Source organism: Sprattus sprattus, assembly GCF_963457725.1.
Source record: "Sprattus sprattus genome assembly, chromosome: 11".
NCBI classification, from domain to species: Eukaryota; Metazoa; Chordata; class Actinopteri; order Clupeiformes; family Clupeidae; genus Sprattus; species Sprattus sprattus.
This window is the reverse complement of record NC_137909.1, coordinates 4,857,106-4,883,960: the sequence shown is the minus strand read 5'-3', so window position 1 is coordinate 4,883,960 and position 26,855 is coordinate 4,857,106. Positions and strand designations below refer to the sequence as shown.

The 26,855-nt window shown below is 42.3% G+C and overlaps 1 protein-coding gene across 1 annotated transcript; it reads right to left on the bottom strand.

Moving 5' to 3' along the window:
• Window positions 1–3,798: 3,798 nt before the first annotated feature.
• On the bottom strand, window positions 3,799–26,576 carry ccbe1 (collagen and calcium binding EGF domains 1; the record flags this gene model as incomplete). The annotated part of the gene is made up of 9 exons (XM_080848220.1): window positions 3,799–4,739; window positions 5,975–6,010; window positions 7,843–7,878; window positions 16,885–17,024; window positions 19,087–19,195; window positions 20,649–20,755; window positions 24,413–24,550; window positions 25,249–25,383; window positions 26,462–26,576. The coding sequence occupies 9 exons, from the start codon at window positions 26,574–26,576 to the stop codon at window positions 4,479–4,481; spliced, it is 1,077 nt and encodes a 358-aa protein (XP_080704346.1). The 3' UTR covers window positions 3,799–4,478.
• Between the last annotated feature and the right edge of the window lie 279 nt (window positions 26,577–26,855).

The window sequence follows — 26,855 nt, the reverse complement described above, 5'->3', positions numbered from 1 at the left end:
TTTGTGGTCATTGTGTTCTTAGAGGAAACATGTGTTAAGTTATGGTAGCATTTGTTGTGGTGTGGTTGTTGTAGTGCATTTTGCACCAAAGGTTAGTAGATATGCAGAGGTGTGTGTCTCTAAAGCCCACTGTGTTAAGTGATAGGGAAAAGTGACCATGGTATGGGTACGTGACCGAAAACGATAGGAAAAAACTGTATATGTTTGAATAAGAAAAAATATTCTTATTTTAGCAGATAGTTTATTTATTTTATTTAAATTATTATTATTTTTGTTTTCCTGTGCACCATAGTTCTTAGTGAATTGGCATGGAATTCCTTTTTTGAAATGCAGCTAGACAGGCAGAATTTAGCAACTTTAGTGATTGTATGGGATATTGTGGCCTTTCACAACTCCCGCCAAGTCACAGGGTGGTTTGCAGCGCATCCTAGGATGGTGTCCCTATTCCTGCCGCCGTACTCTCCTTTCCTCAACCCCATTGAGATTTTTTCTCCGCATGGAGATGGAAGGTCTATGACCAACGCCCACAGGACCAGATGTCACTTTTAGAGGCAATGGCTGCTGGGTGTATGGACATAGCCCCCGAAGACACCCAGGCCTGGATAAGGCATGCACAAAGATTTTATCCACGATGAATGGCAAGAGAAACCATATGTTACGATGTTGACGAAAATCTGTTGTGTTTGTGATTTGTGATTTGTTTCTTGATCAAATATTACGTAATTTCCCCAAAAAATTGTTATTCTAGGTTTCTGATAAAACACTCATTTACTGTATTTGCAATTACAGTAAAGTCAATTTACAACACTTGTCAATTGTGACATCTTTCAGCATTTTAGAATTATTTTTTTACTGTCATATTACAAACTTTATTACTGTAGTCCAAAGAAGAGTTTGTCTGTGTTTTTTCTCTTTTTTCAATGCAACACTACAGGAAATCTATGCCAAACTGGAGGACACAGCAACATTTTATATATGCAATTGGCAATGCTTCAAGTTGTTAGTGTTTTTGTAGGTAATTGTACTCTGAGAGGAACAGGTGTTAAAGTAACGGCAGAATTGGTTGTGGTGTGGTTGTTGTAGTGCATTTTGCACCAAAGGTTAACAGATATACAGAGGTGTGTGTCTCTAAAGCCCACTGTGTTAAGTGTTAGGGAAAAGTGACCATGGTATGGGTACAAGACCTAAAACGATAGGAAAAAACTGTGATAGTGGGCCAAATTGTATATCTTGAACAATCTTTCTGTTGAAAAATAGCTAAATAACATTATCAATACCAGACACAGTCACACACACACACACACACACACACACACACACACACACACACACACACACACACACACACACACACACACACACACACACACACACACACACACACACACACACACACACACACACACACACGCACACACACACAGAGTTCTACTGTCTTTTAATTAGTTGAAGTTGCCAGTAGCTCCTCCACTGACAGTGCTACTGGGCTCTGGGCACTGGGCCCAGAGAGTGTGAGGTCAGTCAGCATGCTCTCTGCCGCCCATAATGAAGGGGCACTTGTGCTTTTTGACCACTGTTTTAAAAAGCTGCATCCCCGTGGTGCTTCATTAGGCCTGCAGAATAGACCCGACAGGACTGCCTGCTGCTTAGGGAGCACAACCAGAACTGGAGGCATGAGAGGGGAGAGAGATGGAGGGGCCACTGATAACAAGTTGAGAGTGGCATAGGAAGGACTGCAAGGTCAGCCGTCAGTTATAGAATGACAGTCCCTCCAGCCACTAATTTCACTAAGGTGTTTTCATATAAGCAGAAATAACTCTTTAGTGCCTCCTGACGGAAGAAGATTTTAACAACTTTGCACTCGCCACCCTTCAAAAGAACATTGAAAGGTTTGCATATACTGTCATCTTGTGGTCTTATGGTGAAGTGCAGGTTAACCAGACAAAATTCTCCGTCACAGCATTCCTCTAACATGAGATAAGTTACACATATTGTAAGTAACACCGGATGTTATCAGAGATTCCTGGGGTCAGAAATTCATTGCGTTTTAAAATAACTTTTAAAATAAAACTTATGTGGATTTGAAAGCCCCCCATTAACGTGAGTAAAATGAATTGAATCTCCGAAAGTGCATTTGACAAGAGCAGCTTTATATCAGGACAAATTATCAGCAAGTATTACGTAAAGAATGACATTTTTCCTCTCGTAGTTTTCTAGTGGCGTGTATTCAATGAAAAAAAAAGGGACACACTATTTCCGAAAATGTAATATTTGTTTATGTATTCGTAGATAACAACAATCCGTTACCATGAGAGCACTTTTACATGTAGGCCTATCTGTGTACTTAAATGTGAAGTCCTCGATTCTGGTGGGAAAAAAAATGATATTTGAGTTCAACAGTCGATCAGATTACACCCCTCTCGTCTCTGCGCCTGAAGTAACATGTTGACTGGCGGGAAAAGTACATGGCTCGTTCCAAGCAACACTTGTTTGCTTCCCTTCAAGAGAGTAAGGACTGCGCACGCAAACCAGGCTAGATTTTACTTTTCTTTTTTTGAGAACACACACTGGATAGTTAGTTAGATGAACATGAGGAGAATTTGGCTGAATTCAACGAAAAGTGTAACGTACTATAATCCAAGACTGTGCCTTTTAAATTATTCTGATACCATTGAATCCTCTACCCTTAAAAAGACGTTATATCAATGATAGAAGTCTTAAAAAGAAATAGCCATTGTAGGTTAATCTCTCACCAGAGGTGTTTGTATAGTCTGAAGTGAAATTCATCTGTAGCCTACTGGCCTTATCAATGAGCAATACATTCATTGGATAAGTAAAAGACAGAGTTTAACAAATTCCACCTGACCTTAACCCCATGTCTATTTTTACTCATTATTGTCAACAAAATGGTAACAGATGGTGGGTTGATAATTTATAATGGTCCATGAAAATGAAGTGTATCATAAGTGTGTCATTGTTAGCAGTGAGCTAACTTAACCATGCAAGTAGGTCTAGCTTTGAGAGCCAAAGGCTGAGTCACCTCTCACCTTCCTGGGTCCAGAAGAGGCAGGGTATGGCATGCCAAAATATCCCCAAAAGCTTTCCCCTTCAAAGTCCAGATTAACCCTTGCTCCTGCACATGTGTTAAAGAGATCAGCCTTCACCTAGCCTGAGTGAGAAATTGCCCGCCTGTTTTTCCGCTTTGATTTACAATGTTCTCAGTTCAACACGAGATGCCAACCGGTTACTAATGGACACCATGAGATAGTTTAACTCCCGGTCAAAGCACAGCCTTTTACACACCCCACACTGATGTATCCATGACCCATGATTTGTGGCTCACCGCAAACAAGGTTCACACTGAGAGCATTCAGTTCGACCGCTGGGGAGTCGAATAGATATATTTATGAGCGTAGCAATCACAGTGAAACAATGAGATGAAATTTAAATATGGCTTTTCAATCCTTGAGAGGTTGTCAATTCAAGTGCAATATTTTACTCATATAAACAAAACACATACCCATGCTAAGTACACAGCCCTCACAGGGCCAACTGGAAGGACACAACTGAGAGAGACCAGATGTAATTGTTTGGGGGTAGGCGCTCAGAGAGATCTGAAGAGGAGTAGATCAGAACTTCCAGTATCTGGCTGATCCAGCTCTTATGTAGTGTGTGAAACAGAATTACAGACACAATTTTTATACATTTCATTAAGGCTTTATGATATCCATTCACCAAATTCCAGTTTCTTGTTTCTATGTGACAGGTGAAGACAGAGACAAGGGTGCACTCGAGGAGGTGGCCAACCTATCAATTCAATACATCTTTTTATTGTCAGAACAGAAAAAGGACAGGAATTAAAGGAGGGGGCCTTTTTCATTAGTAAAATGACCGATGTTTTTGGATTTGCTGTCTAATTAACCTGAATATAAATGTATGTATGTATGTATGTATGTATGTATGTATGTATGTATGTATGTATGTGTGCGTGACTTGTGTGTATGTGTGTATTTGTAAAGTGGGAATGGTGGGTGTGTGAGTCTATATTTAAATACAGCAGTCTTTGCTTAAACTCGTTATGCTCCTTTTATCAAACTCTGCTGCTCTGTGCTCCCGAGGTCTGGCTTGTGATGTCATTTCTACACTGACAGGAAGTCCATGGAGAAATGTGAAGTATTCAGATTAGAGACAGTGAGTTCTTTCAGTGAAAACACAAAATCATGCATGGAAAAACAATACAATTTACCTTGCAGAGTACTGCTGATAGATTTGAAAGTACAGTAAAATTAAGGAATAAAGTCATGACCAAAAATATCAACAATATACACACATTGATCTTACAAAAATAGAATTTGCCAAAAATGAAATACATTCTGCCCTTTAGAGAATACACAGTTAAATAAAAAACTTTCTGATATTTACACCAACTGAGTATTTTTTAATTATTTTGTAATCAGTTCACTTTCATCACATTGATCTCAAACTGTCCAGTCAGGTTTTTTAAAAATATGTGACTGTTTCCTCTTCCTGTTGCTTTTTGGAGCAGGCTGGGATTTGTAGTCCTCTCCGGAGCCTATGTCCTGCATGTCAGAACTGTCCCTCCATTTGTCTGTGTCCTGAGGAAAGTCCTCTCCAGGGAAGGGCATCTGTCGACCGAACACCTTGCTCTGGAGCTCTGCAATGTCATTCCGGATGTCCGCCATGAGCAGCAAGAGGAAGTCAAAGGATCCTGGGGGCCCCTGATCAACACAATTTCAATATGTTAGCACAACACCTTGATTCAACCATTCTCCATGTTTCATAACTCTGCCTATTGAGTTGATGTTTCACGGAGCTTCACAGATCCAAAGCTGTTTTGGAGTGAAAGCTTCCTCCCTCTCTTCCATCTCCATTCATGTCATACCCAGAGCAGGCGATGACCCCTGGACCCCGGCACTCACCATGCCAAACCCCTCCTCCCAACACTCCTCTCGGCACTTACAAAAAGAAGTTCAATGGTGAAATGCAATGTGTGTGTGTGTGTGGGTGGGTGGGTGTGTGGGTGTGTGTCTGTCTGTGAGTGTGTGTGTGTGTGTGTGTGTGTGTGTGTATGTGTCTGTCTGTGTCTGTGTGTGTGTGTGTGTGTGTGTGTGTGTGTGTGTGTGTGTGGGTGGGTGGGTGGGTGGGTGGTGTGTGTGTGTGTGTGTGGGTGGTTGTGTGTCTGTCTGTGTGTGTGTGTGTTGTGTGTGTGTGTGTGTGTGTGTGTGTGTGTGTGTGTGTTGTGTGTGTGTGTGGGTGGGTGAGGTCTATGCTCTGGTATGTGTTCATGGTTATCGTTAGCATGGGCCATGGTGTAGTAATCACGCCAGGCCAGTGGAGCAGCGGAGCAGTGAGACAGCGGAGCAGAGAGAAAGCGGAGCAGAGAGACAGGCAGAGGATAGTGGAGCTGACAAGGAGAGGCCCGGGGCACTGGTGTTTCACAGCAGGGGATCGAGAGGGCTCAGCAAAGGCTTTGGTGAAGGATGGTGGGTGGCTATACCCAAGCGCAGTCCAAAACAACAACTATACATCTCACTTAAGGATTTGGCATACACTGCAGTCTTTATTACTACCACACATATGACCACGGCAGTGCTGTCTGGGCATTCAGAACCATGCAGCAAATGAACTCAGTACTGTAGAGAAAGGGCATCTCAGAAGAATGGCATATTTAACTTTCAGGGTGAGATACATGCATAGCTTTGAATGTTCTTTCCATGTTACGTAATGTCCTAAGACCATGCAAATGAGTGTGGTTGTGAAAGGGTCAGAAAGAGAGAGAGAGAGCGATAGAGAGAGAGAGAGAAAGGTTTAGAAAGAGTGAGTGAGAGAGAGACAGACAGAAAGGGTCAGAAAGAGAGAGAGTGAGAGAAATAGAGAGAGAGAAAGGGTCAGAAAGAGAGAGAGAGAGGGAGAGAAAGAGAGAGAAAAAGTGTCGTTATGATCGGGTTCTTACTGGAGGTCCGGAAAGGCCAGGAGCCCCTCTGTCCCCCTGGAGAATCCAAACAAATATTTGTGTTAGAGGCACAGAGGCACAGAGGCACAGTGGATCAGGCATTAGAGGACTCAGCCCACTGGACAGTCTTTAAACAGCATCCCTCTCCAGCACCCACAGTCTGGACAGATAGACTGGACCCTTCACACTTTAGACAGTCTTTAAACAGCACCCTCTCCAGCACCCGCAGTCTGGACAGATAGACTGGACCCTTCACACTTTAGACAGTCTTTAAACAGCATCCCTCTCCAGCACCCGCAGTCTGGACAGATAGACTGGACCCTTCACAGTCTGATTAGTCTGATTAGAATTAGAGTTCAGTGTATTGTGGTGCACTTGTGTGATCTGAGAAACAGCAGCCACAGAGTGTGTTTGCAGCGTTAAGCCAGCCCTCTGTGAAGATGATGAATGATAGTAGGCACGATGTGACTGGGAAGAGACGCTGACCGGAGCTTCAGGGATTAGCCCGAGGTGAGGGTCACCGGGAGGCAGATGGTTCAGATTTGGGATCAAAAGAGTGTAGAATATAAAAGCCTTGATAAAGGGCTGTTGGAATACAAACAGTTAAGGGGAGAACCACCGAGTTGTGGATCTGAGCAGCTAAAGATGAGACCTGTAGACGGCTCATATTCACCAGACTTATCTAACAAAACATTCTTTCTGGCCTTTAACAGCCCATGAGAAGGATCTAAGACCTCTGCTTTTAAAACAATCTTCACTCAAATATTATTCTTCATATCCCTCTTGGGCCAACCACAGTGGTTGAGACTCAGGAACTTAAGAAGACTTAATATGACCAATATATTGAATATTATGAGGGCCATAAAATAAAATAATCGAATTAATGAGCTTCACCGTTGAAAACACAGAAGCAAGCCTGGTCAGAACATGCATTCAGAGACCATGGTTAGCATATACAATTATTTGTTGAGGCTACTTCCAAACTACATGGGAAATGAGAAAAACCTCTGCAAAGATGTGCCTGAATTATATACAAGCCTGGCATAAACCATGGGGCATAAATTAGGGATAATAAATCTAAGATTACATCATGGTAGACAGCTTTAGATAAGGCTTCTCAGAGGAGTTAGAATACGTATGTGCGGATCACCTTAAATTAACTGTGTGTCAGGTTAGTCAGGTTTTCAAATGCACGACAAGTTTAACGTAAAAATGTTGAAAAACCTGACAGTCTTTTCATTCTAACATAGTCCAGACCTTTTCAGTTTTGTGGTTCATGTCCCTGCTAATCATTTTGCCTTAAATCGCCTTTCTTTACCATCAAAAGGATATTTAGGATGTAGAGTAACTATGTGTATGCCACACACAACAGTCTCTCACAATGAACAATAATACTAATACTAATAATAACAATACATTTCCACAGCTTGACTGTATTTTCACTATAGGGGCCTGCATTCATGAATTAAATTCCAATGTTTTGTTTGTGGAGGACTCCATTGCTAAATCAATTAATCACCATGGTCTTTCTGGAACTATGACAGGCACGTCAGTTTGCTTGGAGACCCTCAAGAAATGATTCATTTGCCGCTATTTTTGAGGAAGATTGTTTTGAATGTTTCTGTCACTTTGTTTTTGTGCTGTTTTTCTCTTTCTCTCTCTTTGGCCGAAGAGGTCATTTCATTACAGATAGGATGGAATGGATTTTAAACATCTCCATCTGACATTTCAAAATATTTACATTCCATTGGGGGGAAAAATAACCCCTGGCAAAAGTGTGTGTGCTTGAACTGAGTTAAAACAGGAGGGTCAGAAACGACAGAAATGAGAAAACTAGACAGACAGAAGAAAAGAGAGAAAAAACATACCTTCATGCCATCCTTCCCTGGGGCACCAGGGGGACCCTACACATTCAAAACAAACAAAGGTAAGTTAGAATGACCAATGAAAAAAACAGCATAATACATTTACATACACAACAGTAATACATCAAATTTACAATTTATATCAGATGAGATAATCCAGTTAGATGTGGGAGTGACGATTTGCCCTTTCTAAAAAGAGAACTGTAGCATGTGCACCTAAATAAATTAACAAAGCACAATTTTGACATTAAGATACTCTACAGGTTAATGAGTGGACTGAAAAAGTGCATGCGCTACAGTCAGTGTTGGGGAGTAACGGAAAACATGTACCGGGGTTATGTATTTAGAATACAAATTATGAGTAACTGTATTCCGTTACAGTACCAATTTAAATAGATGGTATTCAGAATACAGTTACATTGTTGAAATAAATGGATTACATTACGGTATTTCTCGGTTTCACGATTTTATTCACTCTCTAAATAAATTAAGGCAACTTGATGCATTTCCCAGAAGCCCCAACATAAAAATTTATGAAAATTAGCTTTTTGCGTGATTAGTAGCTGCTTATGGAGTCGGAAAAGGAGCAGGTGCCAGAGCGGGCACAACAGAGCCAGGGCAGGAATGCTTTTCTATTCTGGAAATTCTAACAGCATTTCACGTTAAAGAAAGAGAAGGGAGAACGTAATATAACTATGCAGTGCAACCTCTGCTCGCCAGCAACCAACCTCCTTTCAGTTCCAAAGACTCCACCTCCAACCTGAAGAAGTATCTTAAAGTAAGTTTATTTTTGAAGGGCAGTCATCTGCTGTAGTTTATCTGGTCACCTTGCTATTTTATAGTTGTATCAGCGAGATGTGCGATTTTACATTCTCCTATGTGCTGATTTAATAGCCTGGGAGCAGTGGAAAGACTGTGATTAGTCCTGTTTGACATGCTATCTTACGTTAGCTAAAATGAGCTTGTGTTCGCTTAAACTGCGGTTAGATTTTAGTGGTACCGTATTTTCCTTACTATAGGGTGCACTGAAGTATAAGGCACACTGTCAATGAATGGTCTATTTTCGATCTTTTTTCATATATAAAGCGCAGCTGACTATAAGGCGCATTAAGCGAAACAAAACAGTCAGTCTGTCAAACTTTATTAAACGTCTTCACAATAACTCTAAACATTGTTCAAACGTTAATGAGCGTATTCAAAATAACTCCCAACCTTGTTCAGTTGTAACACGTAAAAAAACTGTCTGATACCGCTAAATCAAAAGTTAGCGTATTAACAATAACTCTCAAAATGTTGCAGAGTATTGTAGGTCTTAACTGAAGCTAGGTTGCTGCTAACGCTTAGACCAAAAATCCATTGAAACACATAGTAGCTAGCTAGTCTCGCTGCTAATAAATATAACGTTAGCATGCTGATATGCTCCCACACGTCCCCCTCATTGAGGCAGAAGAACTGTTTGCCTCCAGTCTCTTGGCTCTTTCACTGCCATTTTATGTAAGGTCAGCTATTGTAAATAGGTTCTACACATACGTGAATTCCCTATTTAATGGATAGAGAGCAACGCTCCCAGCATTACTCCGTAGCAAATTACTTTAGATGTAATTTCAAGCTTGCTGGAGAAGGCACTTCCAACACCGAGCGCCACCAGCAAAGAGAGCAACAGTGGTCGAAAGCAATGTTCTGTTCGAGGGTTTATAAGTCGTACTAAAACATTTTGACAGAGCGCCGTGTACCACACAAAATCGCTTCGAGGTCAGTAAGCACAACCACAATTAAGTCATATACAAGGCGCTCCGTATTATAAGGCGCACTGTCGTTTTTGAGAAAATTAAAGGCTTTTTGTGCCCCTTATAGTCCGGAAAATAAGGTATGCAGTTTGGGACTACAAACAAAACATTTTTCACATTCAGCCAGTTGGAACAGAAGAACACACCAGAAAAGGCCAGTTTAGTAAGCAGGATTTGATGGACGCATTCCTACACTTATAAAAGGCAATTCAATGTGGAAGTAATCCAAGTTTTCGGAATATGTTACTTAGATTAGTTAATGTAACGGAATACGTTACAGATTACATTTTTGGGCATGTATTCTGTATTCTTTAACGGAATAAGTTTTGAAAGTATCCTTCCCAACACTGGCTACAGTGTAACACAGTTCCAGTGCACTACAACTCACGTTTCCAACTCTTTAAGGTATTATGGGGGATTGACTTTACATTCCTGATTGCAAACATGAGTTACGATATGAGATCTGATTATGGGCTGGTATTCATAACTAATATTCTCAGCTCTGAGTACAGTTTACACGTGCAGGAGTATAATGTTCAGAGATTATTTCCTGTGAAACATATTGTTTAGAACTGGGCAATTAGAAAGACACACATACACACACACACACACACACACACACACACACATACACACACACACACACAAACACACACACACATCACTGTCTTAGCCACACTTACATAAAAGCTATTTTTCCTTTTTTTTCCTCCAAATTATATAGCCATATTTCAAATGCACTGAAAAATAACAGACGAAGAAAGACTTCCCTCTTGAGGGACTGCCCCCCTTGAGATTTGATAAGAGTGCAAAGTGTAACCTGTTGACAGTATAAGTTGTTGACGGCATTGTTTTGGAATAAGACTGCTAGTAAATCACTAGGCTAACAGCATGACTGTGCATTATTCCTCAGTGTCACCTCACACTCTCATGCTCAGCTCCAGAGCATTAAAGGGGAAAGGGCCAACGCTCTCAGACAAGTTAAATGGCTGATGCTTGAGCAGAGGTTTGCCAAGAAAAACAATAACTGTGTTGTAATGTATTCACCCTTTACCCCTGTTATTTCCACAAGCATTTTTCAGCTCTGTAAGTAAGGGCGGCCTTCATTCCTCTGAGAAGAGCTGCATTTCCCGATTAACTGTCAAATACTAGGGATGCACCGATATGGAAATTCTTGGCCGATACCGATACCGATGTTCAAAACAACAATCTAGCCGATACCGATATTTGTTTATTTTGTTTTTGTTGTTATTCATTCACACTTTTGTGCCAGGAAAATAATGAAATCATTATCTAAAAAGCAATGTGTTAAATTATGTCAGCCCTTTATCACTCTTTACTTTGAATGAGCACAAATTCAATCAAATTTATGAAACAATCTTTAGTTTAACTAAACTTTATTTAATATAATATCACCAGGCATCAAGACATCATTTCAACTGTAAACAGATGCTTGCAATGCAGCCTTACAAAACACAAGCATGAACCCTTAGGGAATGCCATATAAATTCAAGATTAAAACGAATATAATACAATATCTTGTTTTCTTTAAAAACTGCCTGCCATAAACATCGGCCAGTACCATCGGTGAAAGTCAAGTTTATTACCGATAGGCCGATAACATTAAAAGAGGCAAACATCGGCCGATACCGATGTACGGCCGATGCATCGGTGCATCCCTATCAAATACCTAATGCAGTTTGGCGGAAGAGGAGTGTTTATAATTGGCAGACAGACATGAAATAGCTGCATCTCACAGGGGATAAACAGAACCCTGCGTCTCCAGCCTTAAAGACACCAATGTAATGTATTGAGTCTTCTAGTGCTTTCCACACTTTCCTAAGGTGCACACACTTCAGCCATTCAAGTCACCCACTTTCCAAAATCCAGAATTTCTTAGCCTGGTACTGTAAGACTAGATCTCAGATCAGCCCAGTGTCCCCAGTTTAGAAACACCCAGTAGAACATTCTCTACATAAGAATGTGCACAACGAAGAGCTAGGTCAGAGGGCAAGAAGATACTGCATTTGTATCCATTTTATTATGTTTTATTATGTTATTATATGCCATTATGGTCATTATGGATAATGTCAAGCAGAGACACATGTGGTAATCCTGAGTAAAAGGAGTTTGGAGATTTACTGTTGCTGTTAAAAATTGCCGTGCTATGAGTTGTTGGTGACAGCTAATCCTTTTAGCTAATCCTATCACTTTTAGTATAATTTGAGTACACCCATTTCTTATGCCCATAGCCTTTTAAAAATCCAAACGAATTAAACGTCAGTGTTCTTAATTTAACATCCTCCCTGAAACAGCCCTCCCTTTGCCAACACTGCTTCAGCATAACAACATAACAAAATGTGAAAAAAATTAAGGGGTCTGAATGCTTTCTGAATGCTCTGTACAATCAATAACTAGTTTACTGTTAATTTAAAACAATGGCAGACATTCATTCTATTGAGGTTGGATGTCTTTTTACAGTTTCATATGTGGGAAAATTGCATAACTGAAATTCCATATTGAACCCTGGGTATGTAGTAGCCTGGCCATTACCAGCCTGTGACTCCATTTCTTTCCGTCAATCAGTCTGGCCTAACCCCATGCATTTTCGTTTCCGAGGTTTAAAATCATTGGACTTCCCTTAACCAATCAGCAACTTTTGGTAAGCATTCGGTAGATTAAACTCTTCCCAAAGCCAGTTGGGAGAAGAGCTACGACGTCCTTTCCAATCATAAAACTTACAAGACAATACTCTTGTTCTCCTTTTAATTTTCTGATGTTCTCGAGAGTTGAGACAACTTTTCCGATAGCTTTTCGTGTCTCTTCCTCCAAGGCGAGTTTTGCGTCACAGCTCTGAACTGTTCGCTGATTGGTGCGACTGGATTTTGAAGCCTGGAAACGATTGTCAACGGGGTTGGGCCAGACTGAGTATGAGCTTGAAATCAATTCAGGCGGAAATACGTAGGCTGGTGTCACCAGGCTAGGTTTGTAGCAGGAACTTGGCAAAAGCGGCCTATTCGCCGGGGTGTGTTATTCCTCTGTGCATGGGCTTTTAGGCGTAGTGACATATTATTCTCTGGCGGGGAATATTTTCAATCTTAAACCATCAATGTCCAATTCTGATTTATCATAATCCATCACTGTCCAATTCTGATGTATCATAATCCATCACTGTCCAATTCTGATTTATCATAATCCATCACTGTCCAATTCTGATTTATCAATCATAAACCATCAATGTCCAAGTCTGATTTATCTATCTGGCAAAACATATCGCATTCCCTTTATTGGACGAGTGCCGCATTATGGCTACACATTTCGGTACTACACAGGAAAGAGAAGCAAACCTGTGTTATGGGTCAATGCAGTTCGTCTATCTGGGAAATACTGAAATGTTTTTAAGGTTAAACCCCTTTAAAGACTCAAATTTCAATTTGACAAATGTCAAATTTGTCCGATTTGGATTAAATGCAGTCAACAGTAAATAAATGTCATTCATGATGTCAATACAATAATGACTTTTCTTGTTAGTTCAAGATGAAATGCCCACCACACAAGTGCATTTTCCACAACATGTCTCCTTCCTTGGCACAGCCGCAGCACAATGCAGAAAGAGGCTGCATTTAGTTTGGCCCAGGTGTTCAAATCCATCAACATGAACTTAGTTCAAACCCTACTATATTTCATGCTCTCCCCATTCATGTAGTGTAGTGGTCACGTAAGTGGTCTTAGCTTAGCGTTTTACACACCCTGTCCTTTGCAATCCTGCCCACCCATGTGTCAGTACACACATACAGTCACCAGAAGCATCGTGTCATGCATATGAGAACATTTATATATCAATCTCAATCAATCTCCTGGTGACCCATTACTCTGCTAAACAGGCTTTCACTTCCTGGTTCTGCTGGGGTTACGCATGTGTCGACACCACCAAATGACCTACAGCTTGTTCCCAGTATAATTCTAAGTGAAAAAGCCATGTAAAAGATAACATTTACCTGGGTTTCCATCTGTGACGGAGTACCATCGCTACGGATAAGTATGTGCTCTGACTGCCATACCACCGAGCCTAGCTCTTTGGCGTTGCGGTCAGAGTGCAGGTTTGTCTCCCAGTAGACCTGGGTTCAAGGCCATCAGAGGCGTGCCCAGCATGCAAACCAAGAGGTACCCCCGGGTAGGGTGACCCCTGTGTGAAGATGAGATGGGTGCAGCACTAGTGTGTGTGGGGGGCACCCTTGGAGGGGAGAAGTACGGTTGAAGGATGCTTGAGGGATGCCTGTGTGCGTGAAGCGCATACCATCACATACCATCGCATACCATCAAGCCTGGATGAGTGCAGGTTTGACTCTCTGTAGACCCGGGCTCAAGGCCGGTTGGGGTGACTTCTCATTCCCTTCACTACACAATTCCAGAACTTTTACTTCCAGAGCTGACCTCTCCTGCTCCCACAAGTCACACTGCAGCGAGTGTCAGAATGGCTGCTGAAACATTTAAGCTACGTTTTTCATTTCAATACCTAGCTAGCTCCAAAGTTGCGAATATGTTCCATTGGACGAATTTAGATGATTCAAATGTGTTATACATAAACATTTGACATTCTCCAGAACGAGTTCATTTATGCAATAGGCAATACTGATCTCGACAGAAATAGCTCGTCATGGAACTTAAGGGGTAAAACTACGACTCTTTTTTACAGGCTCAAAATCACACCCTGATTAACAATATAACAGTCTGTTCAAAGAGATGTGGCTTGGGCATTTTAAAACATGTCTGACCAACTACACTAATGTGTCAATTAATTGAATTGTTCTGAACAACAGAAGATGTGCTACGGTTTTATTCCTTTTTCCGTTTTATCTTCTTACATTGTAATCTCGTCTGATGAATTCAGTTTAAAGGGATTGCTCGTCAATGCTGGTGGTCATCTTTAACCAAACGTTTCACTAATGAACTTTCACCACACCTTGACCTCTCTATCTCTAAAGAAGGGGTCTTCAACGTTTTTCAGGCCAGGGACCCCCAAACTGATGACGAGATGAGCAGGGACCCCCTACTATATAAATTGCATAACATTTTGTTTATAATATACTGGGCCTAGTGCCATATAAACATAGCTACCCTGTTATTGTGCATTCAATACTAAGATATTCAAATAATACAAAGGTTAATATATTCATTAACATTGACATTTTTTAACATTGAATTTAACCTAACATTTTGAACAATGAATTTAACTTAACAATTTTTAACATTGAATTTAACTTAAAACAAATTAAAACATTGAATTGAATTTAACATTTAACAACATGAAAGGTACAGGGTGGCCGTGCCACTGCCATTTATAAACATACATCTTGCATACAACTCTGAGCTAACAATTAATAACAACTTATTAAAATAATTCACAGATATATGCTTTTATTTCATCATACATAAAGAAGGGACAGTGAATCCTCAAGCATCTGTCGATGGCACACATCCTCCCACATTTTGTTGTGTTGACAACAGAGACGTTATAGTGAGATTGACAGGTCAACAAACCAATCACACCGCTAGCAAGTTGTTAGCCTTGTAGGTAGTAGCATGCTAACATTCGATAGGGGGCTCATACACCTTGCAAATCCTCTCAGACTTATTTTTCAGTTACAATGAAGGTTTTTTGACCTTTTACAGTGTTTATTTCTCGGTTATTGAAAAAAAACCTAAGCAAAAAAAAAAAAAAAAGTCAAACTAACAACTTATAGGTACAAACAAGACCAGCTACAAAGTTTGGTCCGCCATCTTTTATTTTTGATAAATCGCACTCTTTAGACTTGAGCATAAACGCGATCTGATTGGCTAGTGCCTGTGCTGTCGTATTTGCATGAAAGGTGCCGTGAGTGAACCGGTGCCCAGCTTGAGAAAGCTCCTGTGGGTAGCTGAATGTGTGGATTGGACTGAAAGATAAAATCTTCACGATCAATTTATACGTTCTCTACAATGTGTTGGATTTATGTTAATGTGAATTTAAAGTGAATAAATACAATTCTGATTCAGAAGACATTTAAATTTGTGGAAACAAAAATTGGTGGAATTATTGTTATTTTTTTAAATATTAAAAAAATTGTCTTATCAACCAAAGATTTAGCTTCCCCCCCTGCAGTACCTCCGCGGACCCCCAGGGGGTCGCGGCCCCCCTGTTGAAGATCTAGTCGGTACCGGTCCGACATTTGTTACCGGGCTGCACAGAAAGAATAAATAATTTATAGAATTTCCGCTGCATTCATTATTAGAGTCTGAAAGGTGTTTTATTTTGAAAAACTACCGGATTTTCCCGGACGTAACATTCGCCTGTGCCTCTTCTCACGTCCAGACGCTTGTCTCGTTCACGTGATATGTCACTCAAAAAATAAGCCCGCAAACTAGCAAAAATTAGTAAAAAAACAAACGTCTTTGGAGAGCTTCTTTGTAAATCAGAAAAGGCCAACTGAGGAGCCAGAACAGGAGCCTACCACCTCCAAGAAAGAAAGCTTCTTTTAACAGACAATACCAGGAGTCATACTTAAAATACAGGTTTATCGCAACAGGTGATCCTCAAGCACCAAGTCCGCGCTGTATAATATGTGGCGACAAGCTAGCATACGAGCCAATGAAGCCTTCAAAACTGGTTTGGCACATGGACACCAAGCACTTATTCATCGTTATGGTGAGTTGTATTTTTCATGCACTTAGTAGGTGGTGCTATTTTATTTTTGCTGTATTTATCTGCCTCACCTTGAAGCCGGTCCGTGAAAAATATTGCCTGCATTAAACTGGTCCGTGGTGCAAAAAAGGTTGGGACCCCTCTTCTAAAGCTATGTTGTGCCACAGTGCATATGCGCTGCTGTTTCCGCCAGATGTTTTTCGCTCTCAAACTACTGCCCATTGGCCTCTATGTTCACTTTTACAAAATTATTTTCAAAAATAATATGTTATGAAAGACATGAAGGAAAGTCCTGGCAGAACCAGATGTTATCACAGTATTAATGGCCCTGGAAGAAATTAAATTCATAAACTTAATTTGCACAAACAAAAACTATTCTGTAATGTATAATAAGATTAAACATTCAAAGAAAATATGTGATGTTCACTTGGAACTTAATCTAGCTTTCTTTGGACCGTCTGATGAGATGATGACACTCATCATTGGCTCTCTGCTTATCTAAGTGCTGTTGCTCCTAATATGATAACAGTCATGTACTGTCCACGCCTTACTGAGGGCTATGGGAAATGCTCTCACCATTGGCCCTCGTCGTCCCAGTTTGATGTGGGACAGATCTGGTGAGGGCCCTACTGGCCCCATCAGGCCCCGGGGTCCTGGAGGTCCTGGTGACCCTATCATCCCTGGGGGTCCAGATGAGCCTGGGAGTCCTGGAGATCCTACGGATGGATTCAGTGTGAAGAGAGGAGAATGAGAAACTGAAGAAGAAGAAACTCTTTTTTATTTTAGGCTTTTATGCCTTTATTTGGACAGACAGTGAAGAGTTGTTGACAGGAAGCAAGGCTGAGAAGACCTGGGGAGAGGATCAGGAGAACAACAGCAGGCCAGATTTGAACCTGTGTCCCTGTGGGCAATGAAGCCTGTAAATGGGGGGCCCCGTGAAAACTAAACTCTTGGAGGTTTTGGTAACTCAATAGTTTGAACCCTCCTGTACAGCAACAGTCTAAAAAATAATTTAAGTAAAGCATCAGGTGTGTTTATGCAACGAGATAAAAAAAATACCTTATGATTAAACTATCATGAAATTTGACAAAGCATTATTGCACAGTATGCTATCCTATCATACCTGTGTGACCAAACTTGAGGCCCCCTTTACACGGAGTCTAGTTTCACTGAATCGGGTTTATTTTTCACACAAATCGTTTTGCATTTAATCTGCACAGTAATATATTATGGTGGTTAATAAAATCCGTGGTCAGAGCAGACTATAGGTTATGCGAAAATTAATTCTATTTTCTATTGATAATAAAGAGTCTGGAACAGTGCAACATGACATGTCTGTCATCCCATTTCCCATGAGGCTTTGCTCCGACCATTCTACATTAATTTATGAACAAAAAAGCAAATTAAATCGCTGGCCAATTTATATTTGTGGTCATGAAAGTTATTTAACGTCTGAATAAAAAGAATTAGATCAAGATAGGAAGCTAATCAAAAATCAGTAGGCTGGATTAATGAGAGTGAGTTCGGGACACACCATGAGTGAGATGTAGAGAGACGTTATATATATTGGTTGGAGATCGCAATGGGATCAAGTGGGACAATGACGTCATCAGGTTGCGTGAATCCGTGCACACGAACACCAGCCCCCGTACCGATACCGTGTGCGGCTAGAGAGTGTTCGGAATGAAACGTCATGGAATGTTATGACATGCTCTTATGGTTACAGTTGTGAGTTATTCATGAGTGGTCTTCTTCCAGCGAGAAGGCAAATTCATTTTGATAAAACTTTAATTATATTTAACTTTTTAATACCATGTAGTACCATACGACCTAAAGTTAAAGTTCTGTTTACTTGGCCATGGGTTTCTTATTTTCTCACGTAGATCAGACGAGTGGCAATGCAGTTCATGACCGGAGTTGACTAGCTACTACACTGATACTAACCAGTTGCCATAACAACCTCAGCAGTACCTTACAGCAGCTAGTACTAGTTAGCTAGCTACTACACGAACTTGCTTAGTCAAGAGCAATTTTTTTTATTCGTTTTCAAGTGGCACGTCTTCTACAGTACACACAATATAAAACCAGCACTACATCACGGTCTCAGTTAATGATGCAATTACGGGTTTTCTACGAGCAGGCAATGCAGCTCATGATGGGAGTTAGTTGATTAGCATAACAACTGTAGCAGTACCCCACGATAGCTAGCAGCGAGTGCTAGTTAGCTAGCTGCTACAAGAACTTGCTTAGTCAACTACTAATTTAAAGTGTAATATCACACAAAAACAACAGACCAGATTGAAAGACTTAATGTATACAAGACAGACAAACCAACACATTTTGATGGATGAAAGCTTTCTTTATTAATTTTAATGTGTTGGTTATTAGGTCTGTTGTCCTTTTGAACCCTGCTATCTCAGACTCTCCTCGTATTACCTCATATATTTTAGCTTTCCTTACTGACTTTTCAATTATGTCTTGCATTTCTGTTGATTGCTAGCACGGTATTTATTTAATCCATGGTCCACTACTGGATCGATTTTCCATGTATGTTTTCATCGTTTTCACTCATCATCTTGGTTGATGGCTAAAATTTCTGTTTCTGGTGAGTTAACTCCGCCCACCTCTGTGACGTAGTTGGTGCCCGATCTGGGCCCAGCTCCTCCAGGGAGCCGGGCCGGTGCCCGATTTTCAGCTCCGGGAACTGGTGCCAGATTGGGCACCGGCCCGGCCCGGCACCGCCCCGGCCCCGGTGGAAACGAGGTATTCGTGGCTCACCTGGAGGTCCCGGCTGCACAGAGGGTGCCTGCAGGAAGTTGTGTGATGTCAGCCTCTTCTCATTGGTCGTCTGCTTGGTGATCTCTGCGTTGTTGGGCAGCATAGCCATCTGGTGACAGCGGCAAAGATGAGAGTTAAGCCTCTCAGAGGTTAAAGCCAAGAAAACAGGAGCCAACAGGAAAAGATTTCTCTGAGTGCTGTGAGAACCAGTAGAGTAAATATACACTTTTTGAAGCTAATGTCACTTTAAAAAGAGACAGGGGCAACATAACCAACATCCACCCTGTTCACACGAGACAAATGCTGGGGTCAACCTGGGCCATGTAAATGGATCTGAGCACTGCAGCAGCTGTGGAACGAAGAGGCACAAAACAGGAAATCCCTCCTGTATAATGCAGACACATCAGTATAGATCACCAGGGCTGTTTGCACTGCGCTTCAAAGAAGCCAAAAGGTCCACGGGCGACGCCAAACATATCCATTACGCAGAACCCCCGGGGTCTACCCATCATGCTTGTGTACTGTATGCTGGGCCATGCAGGGCCTCTCTGGCCCCAGGCTCCACATATGCATGTGTAGGGAAGGTCTAGGGTGAGCTAGGGCCTATGTTTTATTGCTGGTCCTATTGGAGGGTAATCTGTCTCTCAGTGAGGTTTGTGTGTCTGTAACTCTGGGATCATGTTACGCCATCTACATATTTGACTTCAGTGGGATGCCCTTCCTCTGAATGGTTAGCGCTCGGCACATCAGGATGAATGGAGCATTTAACTGCGAAAGAAATGAAGTAAATGCGTAGGGGAATTAGCCTTTTGGACCTTAAACATCTGGATACATTTCAATGTAAACACTACAGAAGAGATCCTTACATATTTTGATGGGGTTATACTGTAATGGCCGCCTCTTCTTCCACAATAAATACAATGTCAACAATACAGTCTATTTCAATGTCAAAAACAGACACGAAAGACAAAAATAAAACTTAAGAAAAATAGTACTCTCTTACAGGTGTGGAGAACAGCCATCCACAGCACCCTCACCACTCTTCTTCCGTCCATTTCATTTTCTTTGCGTCTCTCTGTCCCCCACACCTTCCCTTTCCTACTCCCCCCCCCCCCCCGCCCCACCCTCTCCATGAGGATCCTCACAGTTGAGAGCCATCCATTATCACTGCTGAATGGTGTGTGTGTGTGGAGGTGAGCGTTATGATGGAGGAGAGGGCTAATCTGGTGTGACGTGGTTGCGGTGCACGTGTGGAGTCCTGAGTGTCGTGCCGCATCGCTTAGCTCACCATGATTTACCGATGCTTTGCAAGGACAGCCATAACTCACCCTGCCAGCCAGCTCAGCTACTCAAGGTTATTTCAGTCACTTTTATTATGACTCTATAAAGCCCGCTAATGCGTCCCATAAGAGTGGTGTAAGGCAATGTGGTTGTTATTCTTTAAACCTGGCAGGGCTCAGAAGCCTGGTTTGAAAAACAAGCAGCCATGTCGGCTGTGTTCACCCCCCAAACCCCCCGGTCTATTTCACACGTGAGTGTGGACGGTGTGATGTCGCAGTCACCTTTTGCTTGAGCTGCAGGACTGTCATCTTGATCTGCTGAAAGTCCTCACAAGTTGCCTCGCACATTGAAGCCTTCATCACGTTGTCAGACTTCTCGAAGAGCGACGCTGTGAAAGGAAGAGCAAAAGAGAGGACACGGGGTGAGAGAAGAGAGGACACGGGGTGATGCTCCAGTACCCCTGCTCATGAGATTAGACTCCTGCTGGTGAGATGGTCTTGCTCTCTCTACGCACTTTACATATGCCACATATGGTCTTCATTTCTCGTCTCTATACGATATTGAACATTAGTTTCAACCAGAAAGACAGAACGTTGAGGGTTAATGGCGTTACCTTTTGCACTTTCTTTAACCTGTGTTGATTTTTCTGTTACATGTACAAATATGAGTTTGAAGATGCTACTTCCCTAAGCTAAAGGCCCCTGAGAGATGAACTCCCCCAGACATGCTGTCTTAGAGATGGGGAGCAGGGCTGTGTGTTAGGGGGTCAGACATGAGGAAATCAGTGTCATGTTGTGTGTGTCAGGAATGTGGTAACTCTCACTTGATCATGCTGACACATTGTGCTTTTAATTGACCTGCAGGAGGAGAGGAACATGCCCTCTGGGACCGCCTGCCGCAGAGTGCAAAAGTGTGAGTGGAGGGGGTTGTAATCTGGTCTGTGTGAGTGTGTGTGTGCATGTGTGTGTGCGTGCGTGTGTGTGTTGTGTGTGCACGGCCCTCTAGATGTCCGTTCATTGCATGTGCTCAAAAAAAAAACTTTTGGTACACGGTCCAGGCTCTGTAAATGGGAAACAAACGTTGTGACTTTGACCAAGATATAAACAATTCCAGCTAATCAGCACATTGGTTCAGCAGCACGGAATGGTGGGTGTAATTATGACCGCTGTGCGAGAGTTTTTTTTCTGGTTATTTATTTATTTTTTTTCTGTTTGCAGATTTTATGTCAACGATTTCCGGGACAGAAACACCGTGGTGCACGAAATTTGGTGGGCATGTAGCCTTACTAGATTAGCGTGGAACCACCGATTTTCGTTTTGATCTGTTGCACCCCCGTCAGACCGGACCCCTTTTAAAGAGGGTGGGGCGAATCAGTTTTCTGTGAATAAGTCGAAAACCGTAGGGCTTAGGTGGACCACATTTCTTTTGTATGTTGGTCTTAAGAGGCCACGTCAACCATTCCACTACCACTTATTTCATGTATAGCGCCACCTAGTTACAAATGAAAAAGCAAAAATGGAGTGTTGTAAAACATTTTAATTGTAAGTTGACAAGGTCAGAACTGCACGAAATCGGAGGTGTAGGATCATTATGACACCTTCTGACTGCACGTTAAGTTTCGTGGAATTCCGTTCACGGGGGGGGGGGGCATGCAATACATTGATTTATATGGTTGTACACCAACTGGCCTGTAGATGGCGCGACACAGTTTTCTTCGAATATCCCGAGAACTTTGGGGCCTTGGAGGGCCAAATTGTTCTTGTATGTTTGTGTTAAGGGGCCATGTCAACCCATACCATAACCAGTCATTACATGTATAGCGCCACCTAGTTAAAAATTTAAAAGCAAAAATGAGGTGTTTTAATCTAAATAAAAAAAATAACCAAATTTGCCAGGAACATCAAGCCTGTAACCGTCCATCTTCGGTAGAGTTTTTGTCCATGGATGGAGCAAAATGGCTCTGTAGCGCCCCCTAGAACATTGCAAAAAAACCTGCGCATTGGGGTTATTTTGGCGTAGCCAGACGGAATTCGGTACACGACTTCATCATGCTTGGACGCAGCAAAAAGTCGCTTGACGCCATGGTGGCAGGTCCACAGGAAGTCGACCATTTTGAGTGGAAGATGCGTTTTGACAACGTTTGCACACCTCGCACCTGATCGAACTCCTCCGACAAATTTAATGGTAACGCCTTGAAATGTGGTCAGGTTACTCTTCAGCCATGGGCGACTAAAAGTTATAGAAGATTTTCTCATTAGTCGGAAGGTGTGGCAGACCCTCAAACTTTGCCAACTTGCCAGTGCTTGCCACAAAACACAAAGTCTCTTATAACTCTTGCGTACATTGTTTGATCCAGAGAAAATATCTTAGGGTGGACGCTGGATCCAACCCGAACGCGTACATATGCCTGACTGATATCACCTACAGCACCACCTGTTGGTGGTTGGAAACTTCACTTTGTTTCCACACCTCTTTATGTGACCTGTTTTAACAAACTACATTGCAAAAGAAAAATATACCAAAACAATCCACAAAAAAGTAGTACACAAAACATTATATAACCAAATCATCAAAATCTATCACAAATAATTCCTTTAATACATAAAGATGACACACAAACCAATTTACACACACAAAACACATAAAAACACACAAACACACTGACAACCATGACTCATTCTGTGCCAAAACCTACTGAACAGTTCAGCGGTCATATTTTGTAACGCTTTGCGTTACGTCTAGTTTGATTGCCTGTTGGGCTGAAATATGAACATCCTTTTGCTAGAATCCTGGACTCTACCTTTAAGTGTGTTATTTAGTTTGAATGTGCACAATGCATTTTCTTACTTCTTATGCATAGTAAAAAGTGTACTGTCATGTAGTGCATGTAGTGTGTGTGTGTGTGTGTGTGTGTGTGTGTGTGTGTGTGTGTGTGTGTGTGTGAGAGTTTGTGTGTGTGTGTGTGTGTGTGTGTGTGTGAGTATGTGTGTGTGTGTGTGTGTGTGTGTGTGTGTGTTGAAGTGGTGATGGATTATATGATACTGCTTGCAGTCATTACCTGGGAGCCTGTGTGAGGGGTCAGTGGACCCCTACAGGGGCCAGGAAGTCTGTCTTAAAAATGTGTCAGTTCCGACAAGCAGGCCGTATGGCCTGAATCCCCTTAATGTCAGGAGGGGTTTGGGCCTAATTGTGTTTTGACATGCTGATGAATATCACAGAGAGTATTCCCAGCTCTATCTTAGATTTCTGTCCCATAGATGAAAGGCATTTGATCCGCATCAAGGCTGCTCTGTACATCCCTGCTGGCCTTAGTCTGACAGCTAAACTGCAGAAAGGTCCATTGACCTGCAAAGGGATTGCGGGACCTCGTGCAAAAACAGACATAATGGATGAGAGACTTCTCTAAACTGTGGAACGGACAGTTATTTTTTCCGGACCCCCCCAAAAATACAGACCTCATTGCATGATGGCGTGCAGGATTCGGTTTGCGCCTGCAGGGCGGGGAGGGGCTAGCGACGGTGCCCCAGAGAGCACTAGCTAGCAGATTGTGTTTGCACTACGCACCAGACAGCAAGATTCGTCTCATAGCCCCTCACTGTGAGCAGCGCCCATAGAGATGGGCTGAGTAATGGAAGATAAGCACGCGGGAGGGAGGGAGGGAGGGAGGAAGCAGATCTGCTCCAAGTGGCTTGTTTCAGTCTCAGATTGGAGGTCACTTTTTCTCTCGAGTTTTATTTCTGATGTTTGTTTCAGGCGGAATGGCCAAATCAAAACAGCAGAGGAGACAGGAATTGGTGTGTGTGTGTGTGTGTGAGTGAGTGTGTGTGTGTGAGAGAGAGAGGGGGGGAGGGTAGTAGTCACATTATTTTGACAGGCAGAGAAATGCAACGTAATGATTTCCAGGTGTCCCCCTGTGATCCGAGATCTGTACAGTCAGTGCCATTCTAGCTACACATGGCATTTTCTTTTCTTTAAAAGAGTGTGCAGGTTTGTGCAAATCCTGAAATGGAGCGTAGAAAGGGGTCAGGGGTGAGAGTAAACTCACCTCTCTCCCCCCGGGTGCACGTCCGCCCATCCTCCTCCAGGAAGGAGCCTTTCTCACACTCACACCTGTAGCTGCCCACTGTGTTCACGCAGGTCTGAGAGCACAGCGTCTCGTTTGTGTTGGCACACTCATCCACATCTGGCAGAGAGACAGGGACGTACAATGAGACAGAGCAGGTAATAGAGAACGCGAGATGGGGGGTTGCATGAGAAATAAAATGAGAAAAAGGGAAATGTCAAATGGTGAAAATGAGAAAGGGAGAGAGGGGTTGAGTGAGACACGCATGAGATAAGAGGAGAAGGAGAATGACAGAGAAGCAGGGAGGGAGAAGGTGAAAACACAAAGATGTGTCTGTTCTCCTTGTGCTCTGCGGTCTTGCGTGAGGAGAGTCATTTGAAGCGAAATCCCCTTTGCAACATAACCACTTGATCCTGCAGCTTTGGTAGTCGCCTGCACCGCTGCACAAACATGCTACGCTGATATTAAAAACACCAGCTCAGAGCCGAGTGCAAACAGCCAAACACAGCAGGACATTGCTGATCAGTCACACTCACTCACACACTTGCTGCGACCCTAAATACTCCGGCTATGGCAGTGAGCCACAAACACGCACGCACAAAGGCGCTTATAAACTATGGCTCGATCTGGCATTAGCACGTTAGCATTTATTGCTGGAAAGGGGAATACATTTTTTGTATGGCAGAAATGAAACAGTTCAGAATATAAAGTCATCTGAAAAGAATTCTCGGCCCCTAAGCGTTATTGGCCTGCAATGCTGCAGCAATGAAGAGGGTGTTTTCTGAGTGGGGTTGAGACTAAAGTGTGCTCGGCCTCACCAAGACAGTACGGCTTCTCCCGGTTCCGGTGGCGATCGCGGTCATAGCGGTATCCTGGGTAACAGGTACACACCACACGGCCAAAGTGGTCTGTGCACTGCTGTTCACAAGGGGCGTCTGCGCACACGTCATAATCTGCACACACACGCATACACACAGAAGTGCACACACACATGCAATCACACAAGAAAACTAAAACATTTACATCATTTTGATAAAATACATTCCGTGAAATAATTGACTTCCTTGTGATAAAAATAAATGGGAAACAATAATTTCATGAGGCTGAGAAAATAGTCAGATAAAGCAGCCAGGGGTAGAATATACATATTTCAAAATTTCAACACAACATGTGGTTACGGTATGCACATTTCAATAGAACAGTATGTGTTAAAACTTGAGTGACAAGGTTTTTGGCCGTGTTGTGCTTATTTTGGCATCACACACACAGTAACGCTATATCACAACAATCTAAAATAATCACAAGCAGTCCAAATACATTTTCTTACACAGTGTAAAATGCAAAATAATGAACAAAAATAAAACATGAAGCACGAAAGCAAGATTGTATGACCGAAGGCTCGAGTTTCACCGGGTAAAGTATCGTCCAACAGGGCACATCCTTTCACATCCGTGCCTAGAGAAATCTAAGCCTTCATCTTCAGTGGCAGCGTGTGTGCATGTTCCATCAGGAGTCGAGTGCAGGTAAGGACAGCTCAAGCAACAGGGAGGGTGGGAGAGTGCTAAAGCCTCCACCAGCTATCTCCCCCTGGGTATGCATTTACCGTAAAAAATTAAATGATTTGATCATAAAAGTAAGCTACTTCTGACTAATGTGGCGTGCTCCCTCAGCTCTAAGGGGTTGTGGGATGTTGCTGAAGCATACCACACCATTTCAAAAAACACAATGTTTGACATTAATGAGTGAAAACATTTTAGTGGTTTTCACATATACTCCAAAAGCACAAACTAGCTGTTTTATTTATATATTACTTTATGGCCCTGATCCCACTATATAAAAAAGCCCCACTCATCAAATAATCGTTAGGCTGGCTAGAACACTGGCTAGGTATTTCCAGAGGTTAAAACAACACGATTTCACAAAGCGCAGCCCACTTCAGACCACCGATGGGACGTGGGAAAATGTTTCCAAAAATATCGGAGCAAGTTCAGCTTAAAGACATCCAAACTGGGTAAGAAAAGTTTTCCATACCTTCAGGAATGCACTGTCCCAGCACAAACTTAAACCCTTCACAGCACTTCTTCCTGAAACGAAAAAAAGACACAACTATATTAAAACTCCAGAACAGAACCAAAACTAAATTCATGACATAAAAATGACAAAGACACAGGCCTGCATGCGACCGTCTTGTTTTATTTTGAGCTGAGCCCTGGAGCTCTCTCTGAAGTGTTCTGCTGTTTTTGCTATCACCAGTATCAGAGCGTAATGCGGTCTCCATCTTCTGCTCTGGCTATTGGGAAGGCCAGGCTTCAACATTCTCTGGCTCGCACTTGAGTGGCGCTCACCTCAGAGCTACCCCGCTAAATCACGGCCATCAGTGGCTCCCCCATGAGCAGCCGTCACAGAGCAGACACCCCCCCGTCCC